Genomic DNA, 24079 nt, shown 5'->3' with positions numbered 1-24079 from the left:
CTACATCACATGGAGAAACTGCAGCTGCAGAGCTTTCCTCTTGGCTTTGTGTCTGCCCCTGCCCTCGGCCACACCACACTGCAGCCACTCCTGCACCTACGGACACGCTCTTAGTAATACAAGCCAATCTCTATATTAAATACGCGTTATTGACTGCTGTATCTTACGAAAACCCTAGCAATCCTGAAAAAAAAACACTGTTCCACAGAGTCAGGTAAATAATTTACGGCTTCATCAGCTGACTGCTTTCACTATCAACGTAGCAGTTGATCCTTCAGCCAACTCATAAGGATGCTTCCCATTGATGAGAGCAATGCAGCTTGTATCTGCAGGTCCGGGACCCAGAGTTGTCTTTGAGCATGATTCAGACCCAGCAGAAAGCATGTTATAAAGCATTATTACAGTTGTTTGTTCTAATAAGCAAAAATCATTTGCAAATCACATTTACTTCTCAGGTGTAAGACCTTAGCTTGCCAAATCAATACAGGTTACTTATCATTTATTTCTACAGGCCACAATTCAATGAACTCCATGAGCATGGGCTCAGCTTTAAGCATCTGGATGGTCCTACTGTTTGAACATATATGTTAGTTCTTCATCTAAGGCCATAAACATTCTGTGGATTTAAGTGAAGAAAAATACCTAGTTATAGTTTTGGTTTAACTTCTGGAACCAAAGTTTTTATTCTGGACTCAGGCTTCTGAGAACAGAGGGAGAAATTACCTACTGAACACAGCATGAATTGTATTTTTTATTTCAACTGCTCAAAAGTGTCACACAGAAAAGAGTGATTATTGATATATTCTTATGATGGGAACCCCTGTAATTTAATGAAGTTTTCAGTATTTAGCAGAAGTATGAATAGAATAGAAGATAAAACATTATCAGTGGTAGTTACTCTTACACATTTAATACATGACCTGACCTACTGAAAATACTTGTCTGATATTATTGACATTTGTTTAACCTATAGCATTAATTCTTTGTAGCTCAATAAATCTGAGTATCTTCTCCCTGTATCAAGAGATGCACTGACAAAGAAAGTCAATCTGCAGCCCACACACAAATAATAGGTTTCCATTACATTTGCCATTTCACCTGAACAATTCYTGATAATCATGAATAATGATGTTATTTGACATTCTAATGATATCATGCTATGCAACTTCAATCCATCAGTCACTGTCAGGAAGGTCAAATATTTGTATTCCATTACATTATGCAGAGTTCATTAAACAGTTAAATGACATTATACACCTTAATTATACTTCCAAATGAAACTAGCACATATCATTTAGATTTTAGAGTCTATGTGTTGCATCTCCATTTAAAAGAAGGATCATGATTTTGAATATTCATTGGTGACAATGAAATATACTGAAACTTCAAACAAAAGCTTTTCAGCTATATCAAATCCTGATGCAAAGATGAGTTCACTCAATGCACCTAAACACAGCATTCTTCACAGTCAAAGAAAGTTTATTGTATTTTCTACTGTGTAACTAAGGGTTACTTGTTAGTAACTCTAACCTAAAGGTTCAAAATACAGAACCATAATTCATATAGGAAACTGATTATTGTCTGGTGGTATCTGTACACAGGACAGAAATAAGATATTTATGTGATAAAAACAGGAGGGAAAAGGAAGGGAAATTTTGTTGTCAGTAACATTTTGTTCTCCATTAACTCTGAAAACAAAGAACTGAAGTAGATCTCAAACACAACAAATCAAAGCCTACTGTGCTGACCAAACCCATCGTAAGAACAGAAAAAAAGCATTTAATTGTGGCTGTAAAGAGTGCTATTTTATTAATGCTTAATACTCAAAACCATTAAGATCATGCCCAGTTATCATCGTAAATATTTAGTTAACTAACTACTATGGCAAGTAATCTATATTACTTGTCTTGCATGAATCCAGCATTTTTTTTCATCAAAATCATTTTCCTGGAAAAGAAGAGAAACAAAAAGGAGCTCTAAGACAGTATTGATTTAAGAAGACTTTTTAAGAAGCACAGCTTTTGTGATTGCACTGAGTATCTCCCCTCAACCACGATCTTCTAAATGAGAGAGACACAATAGGCAGAGAAATGGAAAAATTACTACAAGGAAAAATACATTTAAAATCCACAAAAAACCACAAGTAGGAACAAGACCTCTGTTAATATAGTTTACCAGTTTTAAGAGGGCTTATTAAAATACTACTTTCCTCTTAGTTAAAAACTGGCTGCTTCCTAAGCCAATTTTTGACTCTAATATTAGTAGACCAAACCCACCCTTTTGATCAGACTCCTTTTAATACATTACATTATTTTAAGCATGGGAAAGAAGGAAGTTCTTTCGGTTATAGCAAAGGCTAGGTGAGCTCTTTGGTTCTACATCTAGGTTGAGTCACTGATGGGCAACCTGATTTTGAGCAATCACTTCCCAAATCAACTTAATCAAGTATGAAACTGGAGAAAAAAGCAACCAAACCCTACAAGGGGGAAAAAAGGAATTTTTTGCACTATACGCCTGTCCCAGTACATTCACTAACCAAGTCTCTGATGACTTTACAGGTAAAATCAGATTTGAAAGGCCAGTTCAAAAAAGTAATTAATGCTTCTTATCCTTAAAAAATGATTTCATCTGAATCGTTAATTCAGAAGGATTTCAAGAACTCTGTTGAATAGGATCTGAGGAAATAATAGATTTTACTTTTCAGTACTGGCTTGACCTTGCTTATAGAACAATGTATGTATGTTGGCACCTCTAATTTACAGAAATACAGTTGAAAGAACCAAATCAAAGTAATTTGGGAGAATACAGAAGTATTAATTGGTAAATAATTGCCATCATACCTAGATGATCTTCAGGGGAAAGGACATTATAGCTATCTTTCTTTCACTAAGTTTCTTTTCTTTCTTTGCTTTCTGAAGAGGTAGGAAAAAAACATTCCTTTCAGTCAGATTTCGTCTGTTCTTTGGCTGCTCTAGACCTTGCATAGCTGCCAAGGGGTATTGCTTATTTCCCAGTTCCCTCCAGTAACACCCTTCCAGTTTTGGACTTGTTCCTTACTGCTTCAATAAAAGGTATTTTCAAGTTATTTGATACTACTTTTGAATGTCTATCATTTGGAGAATTTTTGTATTCTCAAGCGAACCAGGGTACACTATCATCTGCAGAGTCAAAACCAATCAATTACTTTTCTACTTCCTTCTGCCACTGCCAAATGCACTATCATATCCTTATTACAAAATGCTGCACAATGGTGAAGACCCTTGGACATCAAGACTCATGAAAGTGATATTCCCTAAATCAACCTGGAATTAGCATGATAAACTGTTATAACTATAGTTAGGCCCAACAGACCTAAATGGTCCGGCCCTCCTCTTCCTGAACACCCAAACCTGTAGAACAAAAAGCCATAACGAATTAAATATCAAATATAATAGGCAGCAGATACAAAGAAATAGCAGAAACCTATCAATAGCACACCAAGTTCAGTTTCTAACAGAACAGACTCAGAGCACTGGAGTCTGCAAATGTCTCTACAGGGCCAAGTGAACGCTTTATTAAATCTCCAGTAGTCAGTGTGTTTAGCACAACTCATTTCAAGAAACATGCGGGACAGACATAGTATGCCTTTTTTTCTTYCTTTCTTTTTTAATGGGATGGATTTTTTTTAACTCAGTTTTCACCCAAATCTTCATGGAGATTTTTGGAATTAAATTATGCCTTAACACAATATAAAAAGAAAAACCATTAAGGCTACCATTTTTACATCAAGAGACACAAAACAACTAATATCACGAGATGAAACATATCTCCCAAATCAGTCTTAAACTTTGGTAATTGGGCAAATAGGATTGCTTTCAATATACGCAGCATACCTACGCTTTCCTTTACTTAACAGACAAAATATAGAGAAACCAGCAGTAACTAAAGGTAATGATATTTAATTACTTACTGTGAATTACAATTTTTAAAAATTTATCACTGTGTTGCATATATTTTATGTTTATATTAATTTTGAAAGTTTTCTGTTTCATTATTATTCTGAAGAAAGCAGGTCTGTCATGGAATGTAATTAGCAGGTCACAAAGGACCTTCTTATACAGATATTCATAATTTTCTGGGTTTGACAGCCGACACTTCACAGAGTTCAGCAGCTCAGCTGACACTGAACAAAAATTAGATTCAAGATGTGGAATAACATTAAGTTTATGCGAATCTGCTGGCTTTTTCTGCACGCCAGTACTATAGCACAAGGAAACCATGGGGAATAGGCTCAGCCCTACAGTATCAGCAGCAACACTTCTATTGCTTTGTCTTCTTCCAGTGTAACTGTTCAGACATATTTGAATGAGGGCTCGTTACTGAAAAACTGTTAGTGCCAGGATCTAGGAAGACTGGCAAAGAACCTTCTAAAAGGAAAAACAGACATGTCACAGCTTCTATCAGTTTTTTCCAGGTTCTAGAAACACTCTTTGTCAAGCTTTAAGTTCCAAATCTATGGTAAAATGTATGGTTCATCACCACCAAAACACTGTGCTGGATTAGCATAAAAAAATCCAGTCACAGTGTCTACAGCTGCATAGATCTGGCTTTTGGTTCTAGTTATTATGAAAATGCATTACAGATGGTGGAGAGAGAATTAGAATTATAATTGTTCAGAATTAGAATTATAATTAGTTCTGCCACATAGGAACCTCTTCAGCATGATCCACATATATCTCAAAAGAGAATTTGTCTTTCATCAGTTTATTACTTCATAAAAATAACTTTCAAAATTCAGTTTTTATAAGGGTATCAACAAATCAATTTTCAGCTATGAACTATTAAATAAAAAAGTTATTTTTACTTTACTTTTACATTTTCTACTTTTATTGTGTGCAGGGGATGATATCAAACAGTTTTCTTCAAATTCTCTCTGTTCAAAGAATAGCATTTTATAATCTTGCATTATTTTCCTTCACACACAGAGTCCTCTATATAGAAAATAAAAAAAGTTAGAAGGTGTTAACTTGGCTTCTCAATTTGGAATTACCTTATTCTTTTTTTCAGAAACAATATTCACAAAGTAATGTAATTTGAAACTATCTGTACAGAGCACTGTGAATCAAAGTCATTAAACACAGGTAGACTTTCTTCTAGTATGCATCTCTCACTCACCCAGCTCTGAAAATATTTTAGAAACTTGCGTAATAATATAAAGTAGCATTCCTTTATCAAAGTTGCGTTAAATTTTCTTCCTCCTCCTTTTCCCCAACAACCCAGCTTCCTATGAGAGATCTAAGTTATATAGCAATTTAAGGAGAGTCAAACTCCCTCATGATTATATCTCCACATTGTTTCTCTTCCTTTTCTGCCTAGTATTTATATCGGCATTTTTAGCTCTTCAATGAAGCATTTTTAAATGCATGTTTTTTAAAGGTCACACATTCCCAATTATCTGGTTTCCGAATGGAAAATATTTTCAAATTTGTTAGGCTTAAGAGTCAGCTATCCTACCACAGACCATTTACCCTTCTTTGTGGGAGAACTGAACAACATAACCTCTGAATGGTGATTGATGGATACAGCACATGGAATAACAAAAATACCTATCTTGTTTACAGAAGGCCAAATACTGATCTTTTTGAAGTTAATGAAACTTCTCCCTATGCTAAACAATTGTCATGGGAGTCACCCATCATAATCTTGGCAACGGCTAGAAAAATCTAAGCCACCAAACATATATGGCTTCAAGACCTTAGCTGCCACTCTTAAACAACCAAACAAATTAACACAATTAGATTACGTAAATCTAATTTATCCTCAGGCCTGGTGGGATAAGGTACATGGGAGGTCCCCATTACAACTGAGAACAATATAATCTCACAAATTTCACCAATTCAGTGAAGAGATTCTAAAAGTAAGTGTACTTTCTTTAGCTGTGCAGTAAATGGGTAAAACAAACACTTAAGATCTAAGGCAACGGCCAATTTTTCATGCAAAGATTAAAGTTTCAAAAGGAAAGGGGAAATAATGAGATGGAAGATGGTTATTGCTGTTGATTTCTCTGATAGATCAGATGACAATCCTGATTTGACTTTTATTATTTAAAAAGACAAATAAAGTGGCTCTCTGTACCCCTTCAGTTGTGACAAAACACAATTATCAAATCACGTTATCTTCTTTACTCCAATAGCGTGTAGGCATTCTAAAAAGATCCCCTATGACCAGCACTTCAGTTGAGTTAACTTCATTCAGGTACCATCAATGCAATGGTTCAAGATCAAGAAGAATCTGAGAAAATATTCTAAGCTGCACTGTATGTCATTGTGTTTCCCCTAACTGCACACACCATGTTGGGAACAACGGAGGAACATCTCAAAAGCAGTATTTTTTGGAGCGTATAGGCACAAAATCAATCCAACCCTTACACTGAAGGGGGCCCTTACATTTCTACTGGTCAGTTAAATTATGAATTTATTCTCTTGTATTTAGCAATGCGAGATCCTTTGCTTCCCATTCATGTCAAAATACTATTACACATCCTGCTATTTAATTTACAAGGATCAAAATGCATTACCTTTCCAAATATATCCCAAATACARTTCTCCCAATTCTGAACTAAAGAGGCCTACGTAAGTAGCATTATAACCATCCATTTGACTTGCGCACAAAACTAATGGATAGTTATAGCAGTCAGTTTTGCAGACTATCGTCCACTTTGTAAGTGCTGTATCATACACAGACATAGCAGATAAATCTGTGGGCTTCCCAGAGATCAACAAACGTTGGAAAAATAATACAATCATCAACTAGAATAAAGAATTCGCAATACATAACAGGTTTAGCACAAAACAATGCTGATGTGAATACCATACACATGAATCAGTTTTTCTTGTTTTAAGGATGAGTAAGCCTGACCAGGCCTCTCACTAGAGCATTAGGTTAAGTGTATCATTCACTTACATAGAAATAATCTCATTTCAACATCTTGCGTCCCCTTCATTTAAAAATGGGTCAAACAAGTTTAAGGTTTGTATATAAAGACTCCAGTGATATAAACGTTATAAAAACAGAGAACTCTTTATGCAGTTAAAGGAGCACAGCATAGAAATACATATCTGCACAGTGTTACAGCCTCTCCCACCCTACATCGTATTCATTATTTCTGCACAAGACATCTTCAGAGGCTAACCTGAGCTTACGGAAATAGTATGGAAAAGCAGTACTTGTCCAACTTTCATTTTAGAGCTAACTAAAGCTAACACAAAGAGATCCTGTGCCACTGGAGTTCAAATATCAACAAGAATAAAAGAATTTTCTTGTTGAAACTACCTCTCCACCCCAAAAAATCCTTAATGAAAGCTGCCTCTCCTCATTCTGCCTTCTACCACSTCTTTGACACATCATCAGTCTAAGCTTAGTTTGGACAGCATTACAGCAGAGTTATCCCTCAGTGCCCTGGTGACAGTCTAGAAAAAAGGGACTCTAGGCCTGGCAGGATATCCAGAACCAAAGGATAGCATCCTGCTTATGTGACAGTAGCTACAGCTGTTAAGGGTAAGGTATATGTACACTAGTCACCATCCAAATGCACCTTAGGTCAGACAGCTAACCAGCAACCTGTAATCTGAACMGGCTGGCTCAGTCTTCAGAGTAGGCTAATCCTGCTCTTTCAACCTCATCAAGTTACACTTTCATGCCTCTCCTTAACTGGCTAGTACCATCTTCTAAAAAGTGTTAGATATAAGGATATGCTTTCCAACACAGGCAATCTAATTTGTTCTCTCTCTAGAGCCTGGAAGGTCTTAATAAGATCTGCACCAACTTCATTATTGTTAATGACCGGTAAAGACCATAGCTGCACTAAAACATTTCCTCCCAAGTTTTAACTATGCAAGAAAATCAGGAAAATTTTGAGCAAGGAACAGCTCTAGATGATCTACATGATAAACACTAAGGTCAATGTAAGCATTAAGGAAAGCAGACCAGTTTAGTTTAAAAATCTCTCCCATTTACCTGTGTAACTGAATACACAAGTGCTATTTTAATCTTTTTCTGAGGTTTTTTGCTTTTTTGCAAACATCTGTTTTTATCAGTTTCTTTCAGCTAATACCTAACACCTTCATGTAAGAAGCATGTTTCTACATATGTATAAAAATGATTCAATATCATGTGTATCTATAAGCAACTTATAATCACTATCAAAGGCATTGTATTTTACTTGGTTAAGGAACAGAAGAGGAAAAGGGGATGTTTTCCCTGTTTTCTAAACTAAAGTAACCTCAGCAATATATTACGCTAAGTCAGCAGTGTTCCATTAACACTGCTGTTTTCAGAATAAGATAAAAATAGAATTCTCCAACTCCACAATATTTTTGTGATGAACTTTCTCCAGGTCAAACTCAGATATTTTTCTGAAAGACAAGCATATAGAAATTATTTTATTAATATTGATGGGGTCATAGCAGGGAAACATTAATTGAGCAGAGATATATCATTAGCATCTTTCCACCTGACTAGACACTAATTAGGTGGCTGTTTTTTCTTGAAAAGTCTACTGCTACCTAAGCAAAGGTGGCAATTCCATGTTTTACATGCACTCAAAATGCCTGCAGCAAAACAACAAAGAAGCCTTCTTGCAATATTCCAGTTCCTCTGCAACTGTACAGAAGCAGCCATGTAAGCTTAGTTACTAAAGTGTCTCCCTACAAATTTTTAGGAAAGTCATTTGAAAAATATATTGATCTTATTTTAAAGTGCTTATAAAGTTTTCACTCCTAAAGTAATTTCCCTCCACCACAACGGAGCTCTGCAGAGTGAAGTATATTAAAAAGTTTTCTTTCATTTTGTCTTTTATTTGCACTACCTGGAGCTAAATAAATCTGGGAGGAGGAAACATGTAATTTCATTTTGCAAATATCATAGGCAGCCCTTTCTGCCAAAAATTCCAATAAAACATTGAGACACACAGCATTTGGCTTTAACAGGAGAGCACTGGACTATGTTTCAAATGTGATGGTGGTCCCTGGGCCCAAGCATTCAGCAGGTAGGGAGCATTTGGCAGAGGTATCCTGTTAAATCCTCATGAATATGCAAAATTAGAATCCCAAAACAATGACCTTCTTCAGATGCAGTTGAAAGTAATTCAATTTTGTCATACATTGAAAGCAATTCACAGAAGGTGTATAAACTTAAAGAAATACAATCAGTAATACCTAAGGTAAGTAGCATTCTAACAAATTTTAAATCAGCTGTTAATAGACGGTTAGCATCGGAGTGACTTTATGTCCCCTTTCAAGCTCCTGGCAGGAATATCAAATGGTAGGTCGATAAAGCTGTTTTGTTTGTAATTCTCYATTATGACTTTCAAAGTTAAATGATGCCACTCGAAAGCAACACCCACCCCTGTTTTGAAAGGTTACCCAATTATTTTGGCCTAACTTCCTAATGTATATCTCTTCCTCCCTCCTTTTAGCACTCTTTCTTCTGCAGAAGACAGGATTTCATTTTGCAGACTTGAAAACAAAAAAAATACATTACATCTCATTGTTGTCCCACCAACAGTATACCTTATTCAGAGAGTAAGATCAGAGAGATCACCTACTCTGAATTCCTCCATGCTGGTGCACAGATTCAATCTTCATCACTCTTCCATCAAGATGTTAACTTCCTAATAACCTTAAAGAGAAGTTTGGTACTTTGAAATCTTGATTTCAAAGCACCAAAAGATACCAAATGYTCCTTAACTCTGGCAATGTGTCTCAGTTACATTACTCTCAATATTTAAGAAAAACTTGCTTTGCTTATAGTTCACATCTCTCCAGTTTCAAATTTATCATCACTGCTGTTATTAATGCCATTGTTAGAATATGACTTTTATTCCTGGAAATAGTGTTCCCATAYAGACAGATATGATCGAGTCATTTTTCAACTTTCTCTGGCAAAATCTTAAGAGTCTGGCAATTTCTCATGTATTGTTCAATGTTATCACAAGTCTTACTATATTTTATGCTCTTAAAGTTTCTGGAATCAAGGCATGGCATGAACTACTTAATTTTTTTCCTTTCCTTTTTTAATAAGTTTCTAAGAAGTGTACTGCAAAAGAAGTCTATAAGCATGACTAAGACGCACCTTAAAGGTCAGAAACCAGAAGACAAATAAAAAACTTGTTTCTTTCTCCCCTTTCTCTACTTCTCCTTTCCTCCTTCTCTCCMCCTGCAAAATCACACATGAATTGAACTGTATCAGCAGAAATGTAACCATGTTTTCAAGATTGGGCTCTGAGTGCATTCTCGGCCAGAAAAGCAACTTATTTAGAGAACCRTATTTTTATAATAATTTTTCTTAACTTTATCCTTGGAGTATGAAAATAGTAGAGTGAACTACATGTAAAATGAGCTAGGTTCTGTTCTGACCCAATCATCATTAACAGAACTGAGCCTAAGAATACAAACCTGAAACCTGCGCTTAYAGTGACTGAACTACAATGGCTGAAGTGCGACAACATCAATTTTTATGACAGAACAGAAATATATAATGTGTCATGTATTCTTTTCTTGCAACAAGGCATATTTTACCTGGAAATGAGAGAAAAAGAAATACAGAAAGATTCAATGACACATTTGCAAAACTACATTCATAAATACAGTTATATTTTTGGATACCCATTAAAGCAAAACCTTGTATTCAGCTATGTCAAGGCCACCAGACCAGACTGCATAAAAAGGAGTGTTTCCCAATTCATGTATATTTTAACTAATACTCGCTATACACAATTTCCAATTTTATGAAACAGTGATGAGGTATTCTCAACATACTTCCAAATTATTAACACACAAAGATAACTCCCGAACTCAAATCTTTAAAATGGAAAGATGTCTTGATAACTATAATCATCTCAAATGCATTGTTAAAAAAGAGAAGTCAGGTATTGATAGAAAATTAACTGCTTTAAGGGAATTTCCCTAGAGAGGTCACTTGTCAGGATGCAATATGACGTTTAAATGAAAAGTGTAAGTAGGGGTATTTTCAACTTTTATTGTACGCTGTGAACATCCATTCATGAAATCTCACTGAGAGGTGCTGAGATTTCCATGCTTTGATCAGAAACATACTAGATCTCAGCAGGTTACAAGGAACAGCAAAGGCTAAAATACATTAGCAAACAAACAGCAGACTATGCGTGCATGTGCAACCTTAAAAACCTAGATATGGTATGAGTGAGAGTAAAATACATCTGTATCAATGAATGTACTCAATTTTCTACCATAGCTTCATTTTACAATAAAACCTCTGTTTTCTATTGTCACCTCATTTTACAATAAAACACCTAGATATGGTATGAGTGAGAGTAAAATACATCTGTATCAATGAATGTACTCAATTTTCTACCATAGCTTCATTTTACAATAAAACCTCTGTTTTCTATTGTCRCCTCATTTTACAATAAAACCTCCATTGTGCACTGTGTTCAYATCTGACTTGCACAGGACAACTTATTAAAACATAATTTATCCAATTACTTTGTTCAGAGAAGGTGTCTGACCCTTAGCTAAAGCTCTGCAAAGCAATTATAGGGCCATTTGGAATCACTGCCTTGAYGACCAGTCTCAACTGCTGGTTCAAACCCACAGAAAAAAGCATTTCCTAAACAAATGAAGCAGCACAAGTGAGCAGCTCTAGGGAGCAAAGGGGAGAGACCACATGTGCTACCTTCTTGACTGAAGTCCAGAAAGGCCCACAGGTAAGYGGAGAGGTGCACATTCACTCAGTGCAGGGACTTGCAAGGTCTAGGACACCAGTCGCAGGGTTTTGTGCTGCTGTTGGGGTGCTTTACACTGGAGCACGTGTTTAACAGACCCAGTATCAGCAGCAGTGACTGGACTATGTTCAGATTTCTCTGTCTGCACTCACTGGGGGATAAAACAGATGGATTTACGCTCAAAGGACTGACATCTACACTAGGTAGTGTGAAGGGATTAGTTTATGATATTATTAATTGGTCTTTATGCTCTTGAAAAGGTACTGGGATTATACACCACAGAGTACTATTCCTTCCTTTCTCTATGTTTAGAGAGCACTCCTTTTATTTTTCATGTACATGGCATGCCCTTTTTCCCCTTACTCACTGTCTTCTAAGGTCCTTAAATAATAAAAGTAAAATTAAAAAATCATTACYTGTGAAATTATGAAACATCTACTTTAGGTTATAATTATAGTATGTCAAGCTCCAATATTAATTTATGGTTCTCTTGAYGGAAAAATACTATACATGAGGCTCTTCACAGCAAACTCCCTAGATTCAGAGCAGAGGAGAGATGGCAAGTAAACATCATATCACTAGATCTCCTCTTAAAAGTTGCAACAGGAAATTCATATCAGATGCCTCTCAAAAATATGTACTTGAGAAAAATACTGGGTGCTGTAGTACACCGAATAGCACAAAATATTCCAATACACTAGAAACAATAAGGAACAAATGAAATCTCGAATTGACTTTCCAGAAAATCTATTTTCATTACAAACAGAAACTTTGCATGTATTGCATCACTTATGCTAATTGTGTGACATTTATTATGAATAACCATATATTCCAATCATCTCTTTTAATTATGTTCTGCCATAAGAGCAAGCCTTGCAATACCTTGCCCAAACTCGGTTAACTATGTGTGTGTTGCATTCTGATAACTGTTGAGCACAAAAAGTCCTACACATGCAGAAACTGTAACAGAAATAGCTGTGCAACTGTCATCTCCTTCATTAGTCAGAAACTACTTAAAAGACTAAAAAAGCTGAATTTGAAAACAGTTATGTGATAACATGAGGAAAAAAAAATCTTTTATTCTTTTCTTTTATGAAGTTCTTGGTAATTGGCACCTGAAAGGTAAAGGACATTGATATCTGCTATTGATGTGGGGACTTAAGCTTTCTATAATGGCAAAATTGCAATGGCAGCACGCACACCCCCCTTTGCATTTGTTATCTATTGCCCATTTATAACTGTTGCATTTGTTTGGGTTTACTAATGCAATAAAAAGTATTAAAATGACATGTTTGTACAATAACCAGACCAATTACAATTTTTTTCTCTACTAGACTAGCAAATAACTGCTGGACTAAAAGTTTTCATTATTTATGAACAGGACTTCCACAGTTTTTTTTAAATAACAGGAATGTCAACTACGTGTTAACCTCAAAATAAATACTCATTTCACCTTTTATGAACCCAGCCCCAGGTTCCCTGCCTTTCCTTATAAAAAAATGTGCTACCTCTTAATTTTGCTTCCTTCTATATAGCTTTGCTTCTCTCTTTTAAACATGACTAACTTTTTCCAGGTCCTTAGGATGACGCTTTTSTCACTAAACATTTATCCTAGTTTCTTGCTATGCTAAAATATGAATGGGTAAACTCTTTTTCCAAGTGATGTCTGCCACCCCAATTGCAAGAACTCAAAGTAAATTTACTTAAGTCAGCTACTATAACACTAAGCTGATGTGAAAATACTAACATGCTTTACACATTGTCAATGAGGATAAACAACAAAATGGGAGGCTGTAACTAACCTAATATATAGTGAAATCATTTTGTTATGAATGTAAATTTTATGAAATATACTCATGCTTCACAAAATATGCTGCTTTCATATAAAACTGGATTTTAACAATATCATGAACAATAAAAAGCACAATACTGGGAAGCCAGCGGGTAACCTCTGTGACATTTCATCTTTTCCAGCAAATCAGCAACTACTAAAATTTAGATGTTTTGCATTTCTTCATGATGACAAGAAAGAGGTCTCCACATTGCTCTTTACTTTAGAGGCATGGTGTAAGTATACATAATACCTCACCCCAAATGGTAAGGACTCTTAGACTATGTTTCAAAAATTCTTCTGCATGTCCCTGGAGCTTGTAAGGACATGCAGTTCCACTTTAAGATGACATACATGAGTAACATGCCCTCAAAACTGTACAGCGAGTGCCTCCGAAATACCCAAAGCAGTAGAGAGGATTATGCATGTGTTTTTCTGATTTAAAGTCATTTACAACTTCCAAACACAACAATGATGATGAGCGGGGAACAAAATGGATTAGACTAAAACAGTATTTTTTTAGCTGGATTTCAGCATATGTTAGCAATGCAGTGAAGACATTTAATTGCACAGATCCAGCCTATTACGACACCCACACCTTCAAGCCCAATTCTGAAGTCTCATCACTTTTCTAATAGTGTGACTTGAGGGTCAGCTGAACACATCACTGATAAAGGACTGCCTATCCCTTTATAGCATTTGATAAGATGGATATCCCCATGTTTATAACATGCACCAGGCTCCACCCTAGGAGCTACTACTTCTCTCACATGTGGCCTTAATCAAGCTTTTTAAATGCCTCATCCAATTTAAGGTATGCTATAACCTCACAAATTCTTAGCAAACATGCTTAGAATCCATGCAAACAAATAATTTAGTAGACAACTTGCTCCATTTTCAAATCAGCAAAACATACTTTGGATTTTATTTCCATATTTTCTTTCTTCTTAAAGCACTGTCACAAAGCATTTACAATGGGATTTTTCATCAATGCCACTACGTTAATGCAATTATAACAGTGCAAACAGAATAGGTAAATCCTTACCATGAAGGACATTCTCTAACAGTGAGAACCTTTCAAGTGAGGTCAGATCTGAAGGGAGAGGATTTTTACCAGACCAAATGATAGAGTCAGGGAGGGAGGAAGAGGGGAGCGGGGGAAAAAAAGAAAGAAAGAAAGAAAAAAAGAGACAGACAGACAGACAAGCTTCTGTACACACAGCCCTGAATCTATTATCTTCAGAAGCAGGATTTCCTAATGTGAGTCAAACACCATCCTTTTGTTTGTAGACTGCAAACAAAATGACTCCAGCTCTGAGATAATTAACTGGACTTTTCATTGCTACTAAATTCAAGCGGTTTGCACACACAGAGCTGAGCACTCATTTCTTGGTCTGTTTGAGCAGAAGCCTTTTCTCAGAAGGCAGCTTGAGAGTACAGTGAAGCTGATCTACTGGATTACTGCTACGCTACCAAAGGGGCAGTCCCACTCTTTATCCTCTCCACAATTTACTTCAACTAAAAAAATTAAATATAGGAGCTGTTTTTCTTGCTCTCATTTGTGCAAGGAAACATTACTGATATTAATGAGTTCTACTTAAGGGATCAAGACTGCTCACATGGGGAAGAGTTATGGAACAGCTTTATTTGGGATCTGATGGAAAAATAAACCTAAGAATTTCTTTTGATGACAAACAGCTTCAGTCTGGGATCTTGAAAAGAATTTACCAAATCCTGACAATACAGAAAATGAGTCAATCACTTCTGCATTCCTCCTGAAGAAACATACTCTATATTCCTCCTGCATTTTCAAATAAGACCCATCATTTATATCTGCTCTTCCCACTCAGGAGGTCTTTTCTATACCAGCAAAGCTACCTCATCACTCTTCCTGGTACACTCTCCTCCTAGAATGCCAAGAAAATTTGGGAAGTTCAACTGAGAAGTTCATTCCTTATTGTCCAGAACAATATTTTCTGTCTTCATGCAACTCCATTACTGTCTCAAGGCTCATGTTTAGGTTACAAAGTCTTTACAGAAAAAAAACTATTTTTAGCTCTTTGCTTGAAGGGGAACTAAGACAGCATGGTACTGATTCATGACTGCTCCTTAGCATCATGCTAATGCAAATTAATAATAACAGTAATGTACATGAAGCTTCTGTAAAAAGCACTAAGAGTACTCTCCCCCAGGGCTGGATATGTATAATATGTAACTGTTACAGTGCAGTGTACATTACTGCAATATGCAAATGCAAGTATTTATATTCTGCAATATAACTGAATTTTATTTTCTATAGCTTAGTCTTATGGCAAATATTAACACTTGTTTATACTAAAAAGTGTAAAATTCATAATTATGTAGCATAAATGCAGTATGTGCAGCGTACAAGCTAACTAAATCACAACAAACAGCAACTGCATGACTTAAGGAAGAATAAAAACTTCATGTACATGATAAGCACCATGGTTTTCACCCAAACTTGTGAGAGAATCCTATTCTTTACAGAGCAAGCCTGCTATCTTCAATGGAAATTGTCAGAACTATAATTAAATTAAAAATTAAGCTTACTTTTTAAAACATTAATACACTGCTGATAAAAAGGATTTTTTTAGATGCAAATCTCTTAAGCAGCAACTGTTTTGTTGCAATACAGAATGTGTCAGTCTCAAGTAATAAGTCAATTCTGACAGCATTTGACAAGGGAGCTCAGACACACACACACACACACACGCACGCTGTACAGCAAAACAGATACTATGCTTACATTCGACGACCTGGGATCCCATCCCACTCATGCAACAGATTCAGAATAATTACACTTCAGGTTATCATGCCTTTGAAGGAGCATCTGGTTCAACTAATGTTTCCTCTACTTTATTAATAAAAGGAACAAGCCATAGTAACTCTTAGCACAATATATTGCCTCAGTGACAAATAACAACCATTAACTTCATATAGTGATGAAGCTGCCAGAAAATACCACATGCTTTAGGTTTCTGTATGTTCTCTATTCCCCATAATCAGAATTCTTTCTGGTGGAAGAACCAGATCTCTGCAGAAAAAGAATACAACATATGCCAGCAACACTCAGTATGTAACAGTTAAATAGTGTTAGATTTTTAAATGGAAAAAAAACTTTTCATAATCAAAGATAATTATTGTAAAGCATTTATTCTAATTTATTACATGCAGATGCACGCACTCTTGTTGAAGGGGCCACACTGTTCACCACAAATTACTATTAAATTTGCTTGATCCTGATAACTCTCAGCTCACTGTTCCCAGTTAGAAAGCCTGTTCTTTTTAATAACCAATTCAATAACTGTTGAAAAATGTTTTGTATGATATAGTACTGCCATAGATCTGATGTTTGTCTCTGTCATTCCATATTGCATTCAATCTATTTACAAACGTTGCCGTGTTCCTTTTGTGCTAGTTCTCCTTATGGCATCCTGAACAGAAATCCAAAGATCAATACCTTGTCTGCTGAAAAAAAAATGACATAAAAAAATGAATAATTTTATTTACAATAGAACTTCTGGTTCCCAAATGGATTCTACTAATGTTCAAATTCATTTTTCATGTTTAACTCAAGATGAAAGCAAGAACCTAGCACAATGCAATGAGAAAGGCAGTGATGAAAAAAAATCAGTCCATATTTACTGAAGATGTGAACAAAACCAAGTAAAGCTATGTTGTATGGATAGGAAAATATCAATAAAATGGTAGGTCCTCCTCAAAGTATTTGCAGCCATATTAAAGAGCAAAGAGCCCACATCAATGAGCAGATGGATTTTATTTAAAAGAAATTCTACAGTTCTGAACTATGGAAGCAACAAGACTCAGAGTGAAATAAGAGAGAAGACAACAGTAGAAGCTGATTCAATTCCTGCCTTGTGCATTTTGAGTAATGCAAGCAATGCATTTGCTGGCTATAGACATAACCCTGCACTATTCCAGCTACTGAATAACTACCTTCTCTAAGACAACTATCTATCTGCTCAAGACAGCCAACAGATGACATTTCATGATCATTCTTCACAGAGCAGCAAATTAACAGCACTAATAGGAAACAGGAACTCCACTTTTCACAGAAAACAGTATTGGTTCATGTGTAAACTTGCTGGGATTTGTACTTCTGTACAATAACCAGCTCACAACCTCCTCACTTCCAAGCTAACTGCTAAGACATATACAGCATATGCTCTTCCCACCTAAGCTCTTGGTTCCAGAAGCATCCATAAGCATTACTGAAGCAAAATCGTACTATTTCTGTATTCTTAAAAAAACTATGTCTCATTAACCAAGACTGCACACACTACGGTGTGCCTGGCCACTCTGAAATAAGACAGATAAGGGGCAGGGAAGCCCCATTTCCCCTTGGAAATATATGCAAGAACAGAGCAGGTTAGGTACTCATCTAATTTTTTCTTGGGAGTAGGGAGGCCTGATGTGCTTCCAACAGAGTGGTCAGGCACCTTTGAGTCTTAATAATTTTCCCATTTGGGTGGCAGCAGTGTGACTGGATGTCCTGAAAACACACACCAATCTTGCACATGTAGCTCTCCCTCTCCATCCACTGGTTGTGCCAAAAGAGGTAAATGAATTTGCTACTAGCGCCACTCAGACAAACATACATATTTTAGCTTGGGCAGTATAGATACCAGTTTCATGCCAGATACTCTGACTCAAGATCCCAGTTACCTCTTATTCAAGAATCTGCAATAATCACTACCTCCTCTCTCAAGCGGATCATATCACAAACGAGTTTATGTGCCCATGAACTAGAATGTGCTCATTAGACAGAAGTCTAATACTGGGGAAATTGAGGCAGTTCTCCCCGGGAGAGAGGGAGAGGGCACATCTTTCCTTACCACGAACAGTATCTTCTTGTTATTCCTACTCTTGGTTACTATTAGAACAGTATGACTTTCAAGTGTCAAGCTGAATTCACAAGTCTGACAGCTAGAAAAAAACAAAACAAAACTTTTAAATGTATCAACTGAGTAAACATGCTTTGGCATTACTTGAGTCGCAAACACTGAACTCCACAAGACCATTTTTACTGATTTTTTTCAGAGTATAACTGGATTTTAAAACTATTACAGCAATTTCACAACTCCTATCCTATGTTCCTTTTCAAGATGGAATTTCAACCTTACAAGTTAATTAAAGCCACCACCTGGAGTGAGCTGGCTTTCAAACTGATTTCCTTTGTCTCTCTAATTCGCATGCATTAATATTTTATTTTGTACTGAAAAAACAAAAAAATGAAAAGGAATGTCACAAGTGTGCCAAAGACAAGGCGGATAAAATTATTGCAATAAAACAAAGAAAATACACTTGTTACTGCCAGGTCTTGAGATGAATGCTGCCTTATACGGACATTTTAAAGGCTTACAACTGCAAATTAGCTCTATTTTACATACGGCATTCTAGCCTTTGCATCATGATCTTTTTAATTTTTTCTTATCATAACGAGAGAGGAAAAGGGTTGGGTTTTTGTTTTTATTACCTGAACATTTATTCAGCAGAGAAACAAAGACCACGTTGTATATTATAACACATGAGCTATTAAAACAATGTGACACTATAAAATATGCTGCAAGACTCATTATGGAAAAACAAAGCTAAACCTCAGCAAATAAATGCATCTGCCAAACAGTCAGCAATAACTGTGCAACTAGAGTTTATAATCTTTAAATACTTAAGAAGGAAAGAAGCTTGTAATAATTAAGTTTTATAGGCTCCTTAAATTCTTACTTCTAGACCATCACAGAACTTTAAAAGAAGTATCTTTCATCTGAAAGACCTCTTCTTTATTTAACAACAGGTGCAATTGTTCACTTACCTAATTAATTGACAAAGTCATTAATCATCATTTTAAAACATCCACACACAGTCTACTACTATTTTATTTACCCTCTGACCTGGACAATGCGTATAGTAATGTACTGTGCAGGCATTTACACTATCTGTAAACATTAGTGATCTGATATTGTCTTTAGATAGCTTTGAAAATATTTTGGCTATAAATATGATAAAACTGTAAATCACACTGATTTACATCAGATACTTTAGGCAGGTTGCTGCAGGACCTCGGAGTTGAGAAGAACTGTTCATTTAATTCATTAAAACATACAGGTGAGATAGGAACACATGTTTAAAGTTTCTATAAAGTCTATGCGTCTTTGCTATTCATTTATAACCAAATCATCTGACATCTGCAACAAATAGCAACTATTCAAAATTGGGATACAGAGAAGTTAATTTTATTTTGAATAACTGTATTCTATATAAGCGACAGGAAGAGAGGGGGATTCAGTATTTCAGGAGAAGAAAAAAAACATGTTTGTAGATATAAAAGCTACTAAATTTAAAATTATATATTAAAACTTGTAAGAAGTAACACGAAACTATACTAAATTTAAAATTATATATTAAAACTTGTAAGAAGTAACACGAAACTACAGCAGAACATAAAAGCTTTTGATAAATTCAGTGATGCTGAATAAAAATTTAACACCTATTTTTACTCTGTATGTACAGGTATAGGTTTTCTTTTTCCAACATACATTCAGCCATTGCCTAATTTACTTCTTACTGAAGTTTTACCACGGACCTCTATAGAAATGAAACAATCAGTCTTAAATACTTCTGAAAAGTTCCACCTCCACCCAATGAAATAAGCACAAGTTACACAGCAGTAGTTTTGATGGGGAAATAACATGCAACGCTACAAAAGAGACTACCTAGGGGGATATTGCATCCTGCAGAATTGAGTTCCTACAAAGTTTCTGACTGACAGAATAGTTTTACTTAAAACATTTTTTCCTCAGGAAATGTGTATGGTATACAGATGGTTTATTTAATCCATTCCCACCTAAATTAATCAACGTAATTTGTCCCCCCCAAAAATAGTCTTCGTACAGGATTCTGCTGCCATTTGACAAATTGTGTACATTTAGCTATGAGAAGTTGAAAATTTTCCATAAAGAAGTTACTATGTCTAAAAATAAGTGACATTATTAAAAGGGAAACAGGATGTGTTATTTAGCATAATATGAAATTTAAACACTACCACCTCCGATACACTTTAAAATGCTTTTAGTAGCACCTGGTTGTTTATACATCTTCTGTGGTGAAAAGATCAATAGAAATTCACCTCTAAGGTCACAGTTGCTAAGCAACCGTTTTTAGAAGTTCTGCAACACCGATCAAGCATATTACATTCCACTGACTGGTTTCAGAATAAATCTGATTAACATCCTACCTGGCCTTCAGAACGTGCAGAGTATCTCCCACTTTTCCACAGAACGCTGAACGGCCCATACGCGCTCATGATTGAGGCTCTGGTTGAAAGGATACGCCCTGGGACGACTGGCTTCCGGTTCACAAGAGCAAAGGAGAGCTCCGTCTTCAGGAAGACCACAGAGGGCTTGATGAGATGCTGCCCAAATCTCAACATTATAAATACTAATCTTCAGGATCTGAAAGCGAAAATCATTAAGATGATTAAGAGACTGGCTTTGAATTTATTTTCAGACAACAGGAAGATGACAGCTAAATTGGGCAGCAGAAGGACTACTAAAAGAAAGCGMCCCCTTGGCTAACCAAGCTGGTAAGGCTTTTCTAAAGTGCCGAACAATTTCTCCTTTAAAGTGATGGTGTGACTTCTTACCAAACAAAAAATTTTGCATGCAAGTTCCTAAAGTCTTTTCTCATGATCTTGGCTGGGCTACAAAATTCAGGACAGAATGCCATTTCTGCCCCTCACTGCCATTTTTTCTTTGTTGCACACATTTTTGAATCCTAGGCACTTGGAAAAAGCATGAATAATATTTCACATGCATTTGTATATTTCACATGTGCCACAACGCAAATCAATACACACAAGGATTTATGGAGTAAAGAAACTACATTTTCTAAATCAACCTCTCCAAGAAATGCCTCAATAGAAGAAATATAAACAAATTAAGGAAAGCCTATCAGTCACTCATTTTCAGTACATGCTTTCCAGTTTGTGCAAATGAAATGTAAAGAAAATCAATAGCTGTGAGCAACATTTTCTCTTACACAAAGCTCAAAATGCCCACTTTCATTCACTAACATTTCCTCTCTTACAGTGAGGATGAAAATCCTTCTTAGTTAACTAAGGCACAAACCTAACGGACTCTATTTTAGGTCTTTAAGCCCGAGAGTATTTAGAGTATTTAATTCAATCAGAAATATCCAAGATGCTGCAGGGCAAAATATGAAGTAATATGAAGTAATGATGCATATTATGTGACAATACTTCAGATACATCCAAAGCACTACAATAACATTACCTTGCTTGAACCAAGTGATTAATCAGAAAAATCAATTTTGTAAGTTGCTTCAGCTGGGGGAAGGCATTATTAGAGTCATGTGGAGTCTTTCGCTACAGTCCTTTTCTTGCAAGCATAATGTATTCAATAAGACCCAAACCACTGGACACAAGTTTCAGCTCTTTGGTATGTATTTTTTTGCTTGGATCTTGATCAAAAAGATTTATATTAATTAGTCCCCCCCCCAAAAAGTACATAGAACAATCCTCTCTAAATGCACACACTTGTACTTGTTCTTTGGAAAGAAGTTCTGACTGTTTCAGCTACCTGATTCCATAAAAGAACTTTACTAAATTAAGTGAAGGATAGCAGATGCATCTAGTCAGGCATTACACCAGAAAAAAACACCTATAAACACTAACTGTTCAAATGGCTGGATATTCATGTAATACATATTCTCTAGTGAATCCAAAGCAGGCACCATGTCTGATTTTGCACATTGTTATCCCACAGATGAAGGGAAAGGCTTGAGGAGACTATGAAAGAGTGGGAAGTGTGCCATTCCTGCTTCAGAGATCTGAAAAGGTTCTAAAATAAATGCATATATATTTGGCGCTGTGTTATTTTTTTCCAAAAAGTTAACAGAAGATTAAGTGTCTGAGAAGATGTGTCCCACACCATATATTAAACCTGAAACTCGACAGGATACAAAATCAGTCTCTTTAGCTACTAGAAGAATCACTTCCCAGAGGAAACACCTGCTTTATCTTCTGCTGATGTCTGAAAAAAATAATTATTATGGACTTCAAAAAATCATTCCCATTTCTCTCAAGCAGCCAATCAGCAACCCCTATGGGAGGGGTTCTCATTCTGGTTAATTCATCAGAATGTTTTTATATGATATGATAAAGAGACACAGTGCTCTGTTCAATGAAGGAAATGTTCCTGACGCAAGGCCAAAACATGTGGAATAACCAGTACTGCCATCTGGTGATGAAACTGTAAGATAGTAGCTTCAGTGGTGGACAAACACACCACCTCACCTGCCTTTGCACCTAGCAAAATCATGGACAGAAATAAAAATACTACCAATCTTTTTTTCTCTACCTTCCAGATTGCTGATAACTAAAAGCACTGTCCAGGAGATAAGGAATACACTTAACACATAGAGCCAAGATTTTAAAATATAGATGCTGATTTTAAAATCTGACACTTCTGAAGTAGATTTAAGGAGGCAGAGAACCTGAGATTTAGGCAATCCACCAAGAGAAGTCCTATGGCTGTTTGTTGCCATAGCCAAAAATAATAAACAATTTCAGCATAAGGTTGATGACCTTGGAAATAAAGTCTAGATCCCATGCTTCAACAACTGAGACTCCAGGGAAGCAAGAAACTCATGACCTGGTGTTTTTCTATTCTAATTATGTACTTGAATTACTAGGGCCCTTAGCTCCTATGGGTCTTGCCAGTCTAATGGCGACTCTGAAACTCACTGTTAAAAATAATCAAATTTCTCTCTGAAACGTATGCTGTGAAATTCTTCAATCCTTCAGGTGAAATTGTTCAAGTTGCAGAATGAAACAAATTCTGAGAAATACAGGAACTAAGGCTGGCGTGTGTTAAGGGCTTCATGATTCATATCAATACTGGGCAATGGCATCCCCCAAGATAAGTTTTGCATGAGTCAAAACATTACTGCAGTTAGTAGATTTGGGACAGGTGAAGACCAAAACAATCTAGATAAACAAAGGAAAAAGTATGTATTATTTGACCAAGAAAATCAGTGTGAAGAGGTTTTCTTCTACCTTTACTATTATACTAACTCACACACACACAAAACCCCACATTTTCCTCTCCACCGCTAATTCTGAAGATTTGGGATCTCATTTAGATTTAATAGCGGACTAGTACCGTGCCCTTAGGACCTTCACTGCAAGAGATGTTAAATTCATGGGGAATCCTGAGTGTTCAACACCTCAGGGCAGAAAGAACTAGTACCATGAACTGGTGGGTAGAAAGTACCAGAATAACAAAATGGAGCTCAAATTCCAAAAAAGAAATTCTGGTTGACCTGAACTAGAGCAGAGCACTGTAGGCAGTACGTACTGATCCAGCAGCTAACCTGTGCTAGGAAGGGAAGCAGCAGAATTCCCTTCCTCCCACCCCCTGCCCAAGAAGCTCATTCTCAACTGGAGA

General features: G+C 36.1%; 1 protein-coding gene across 7 annotated transcripts in view; it reads right to left on the bottom strand.

Moving 5' to 3' along the window:
• The window catches only part of FHIT (fragile histidine triad), a 624940-nt gene that overhangs the window by 406050 nt on the left and 194811 nt on the right, over positions 1 to 24079 (bottom strand). For all 7 annotated transcript variants that reach the window (XM_026088087.1, XM_026088088.1, XM_026088085.1 and 4 more), the window contains one exon: positions 20943 to 21064. In XM_026088087.1, the coding sequence (XP_025943872.1) occupies positions 20943 to 21042 (100 nt within the window). In that variant the 5' untranslated portion in view covers positions 21043 to 21064. The remainder of the gene's footprint in view (positions 1 to 20942; positions 21065 to 24079) is intronic.

The sequence above is a fragment of the Apteryx rowi genome, unplaced genomic scaffold (genome assembly GCF_003343035.1).
Source record: "Apteryx rowi isolate R43461 unplaced genomic scaffold, aptRow1 scaffold_75, whole genome shotgun sequence".
Classification (NCBI taxonomy): Eukaryota; Metazoa; Chordata; class Aves; order Apterygiformes; family Apterygidae; genus Apteryx; species Apteryx rowi.
Note: the sequence above shows the minus strand (reverse complement) of the source record. Positions and strands in the feature narration are given on the sequence as shown.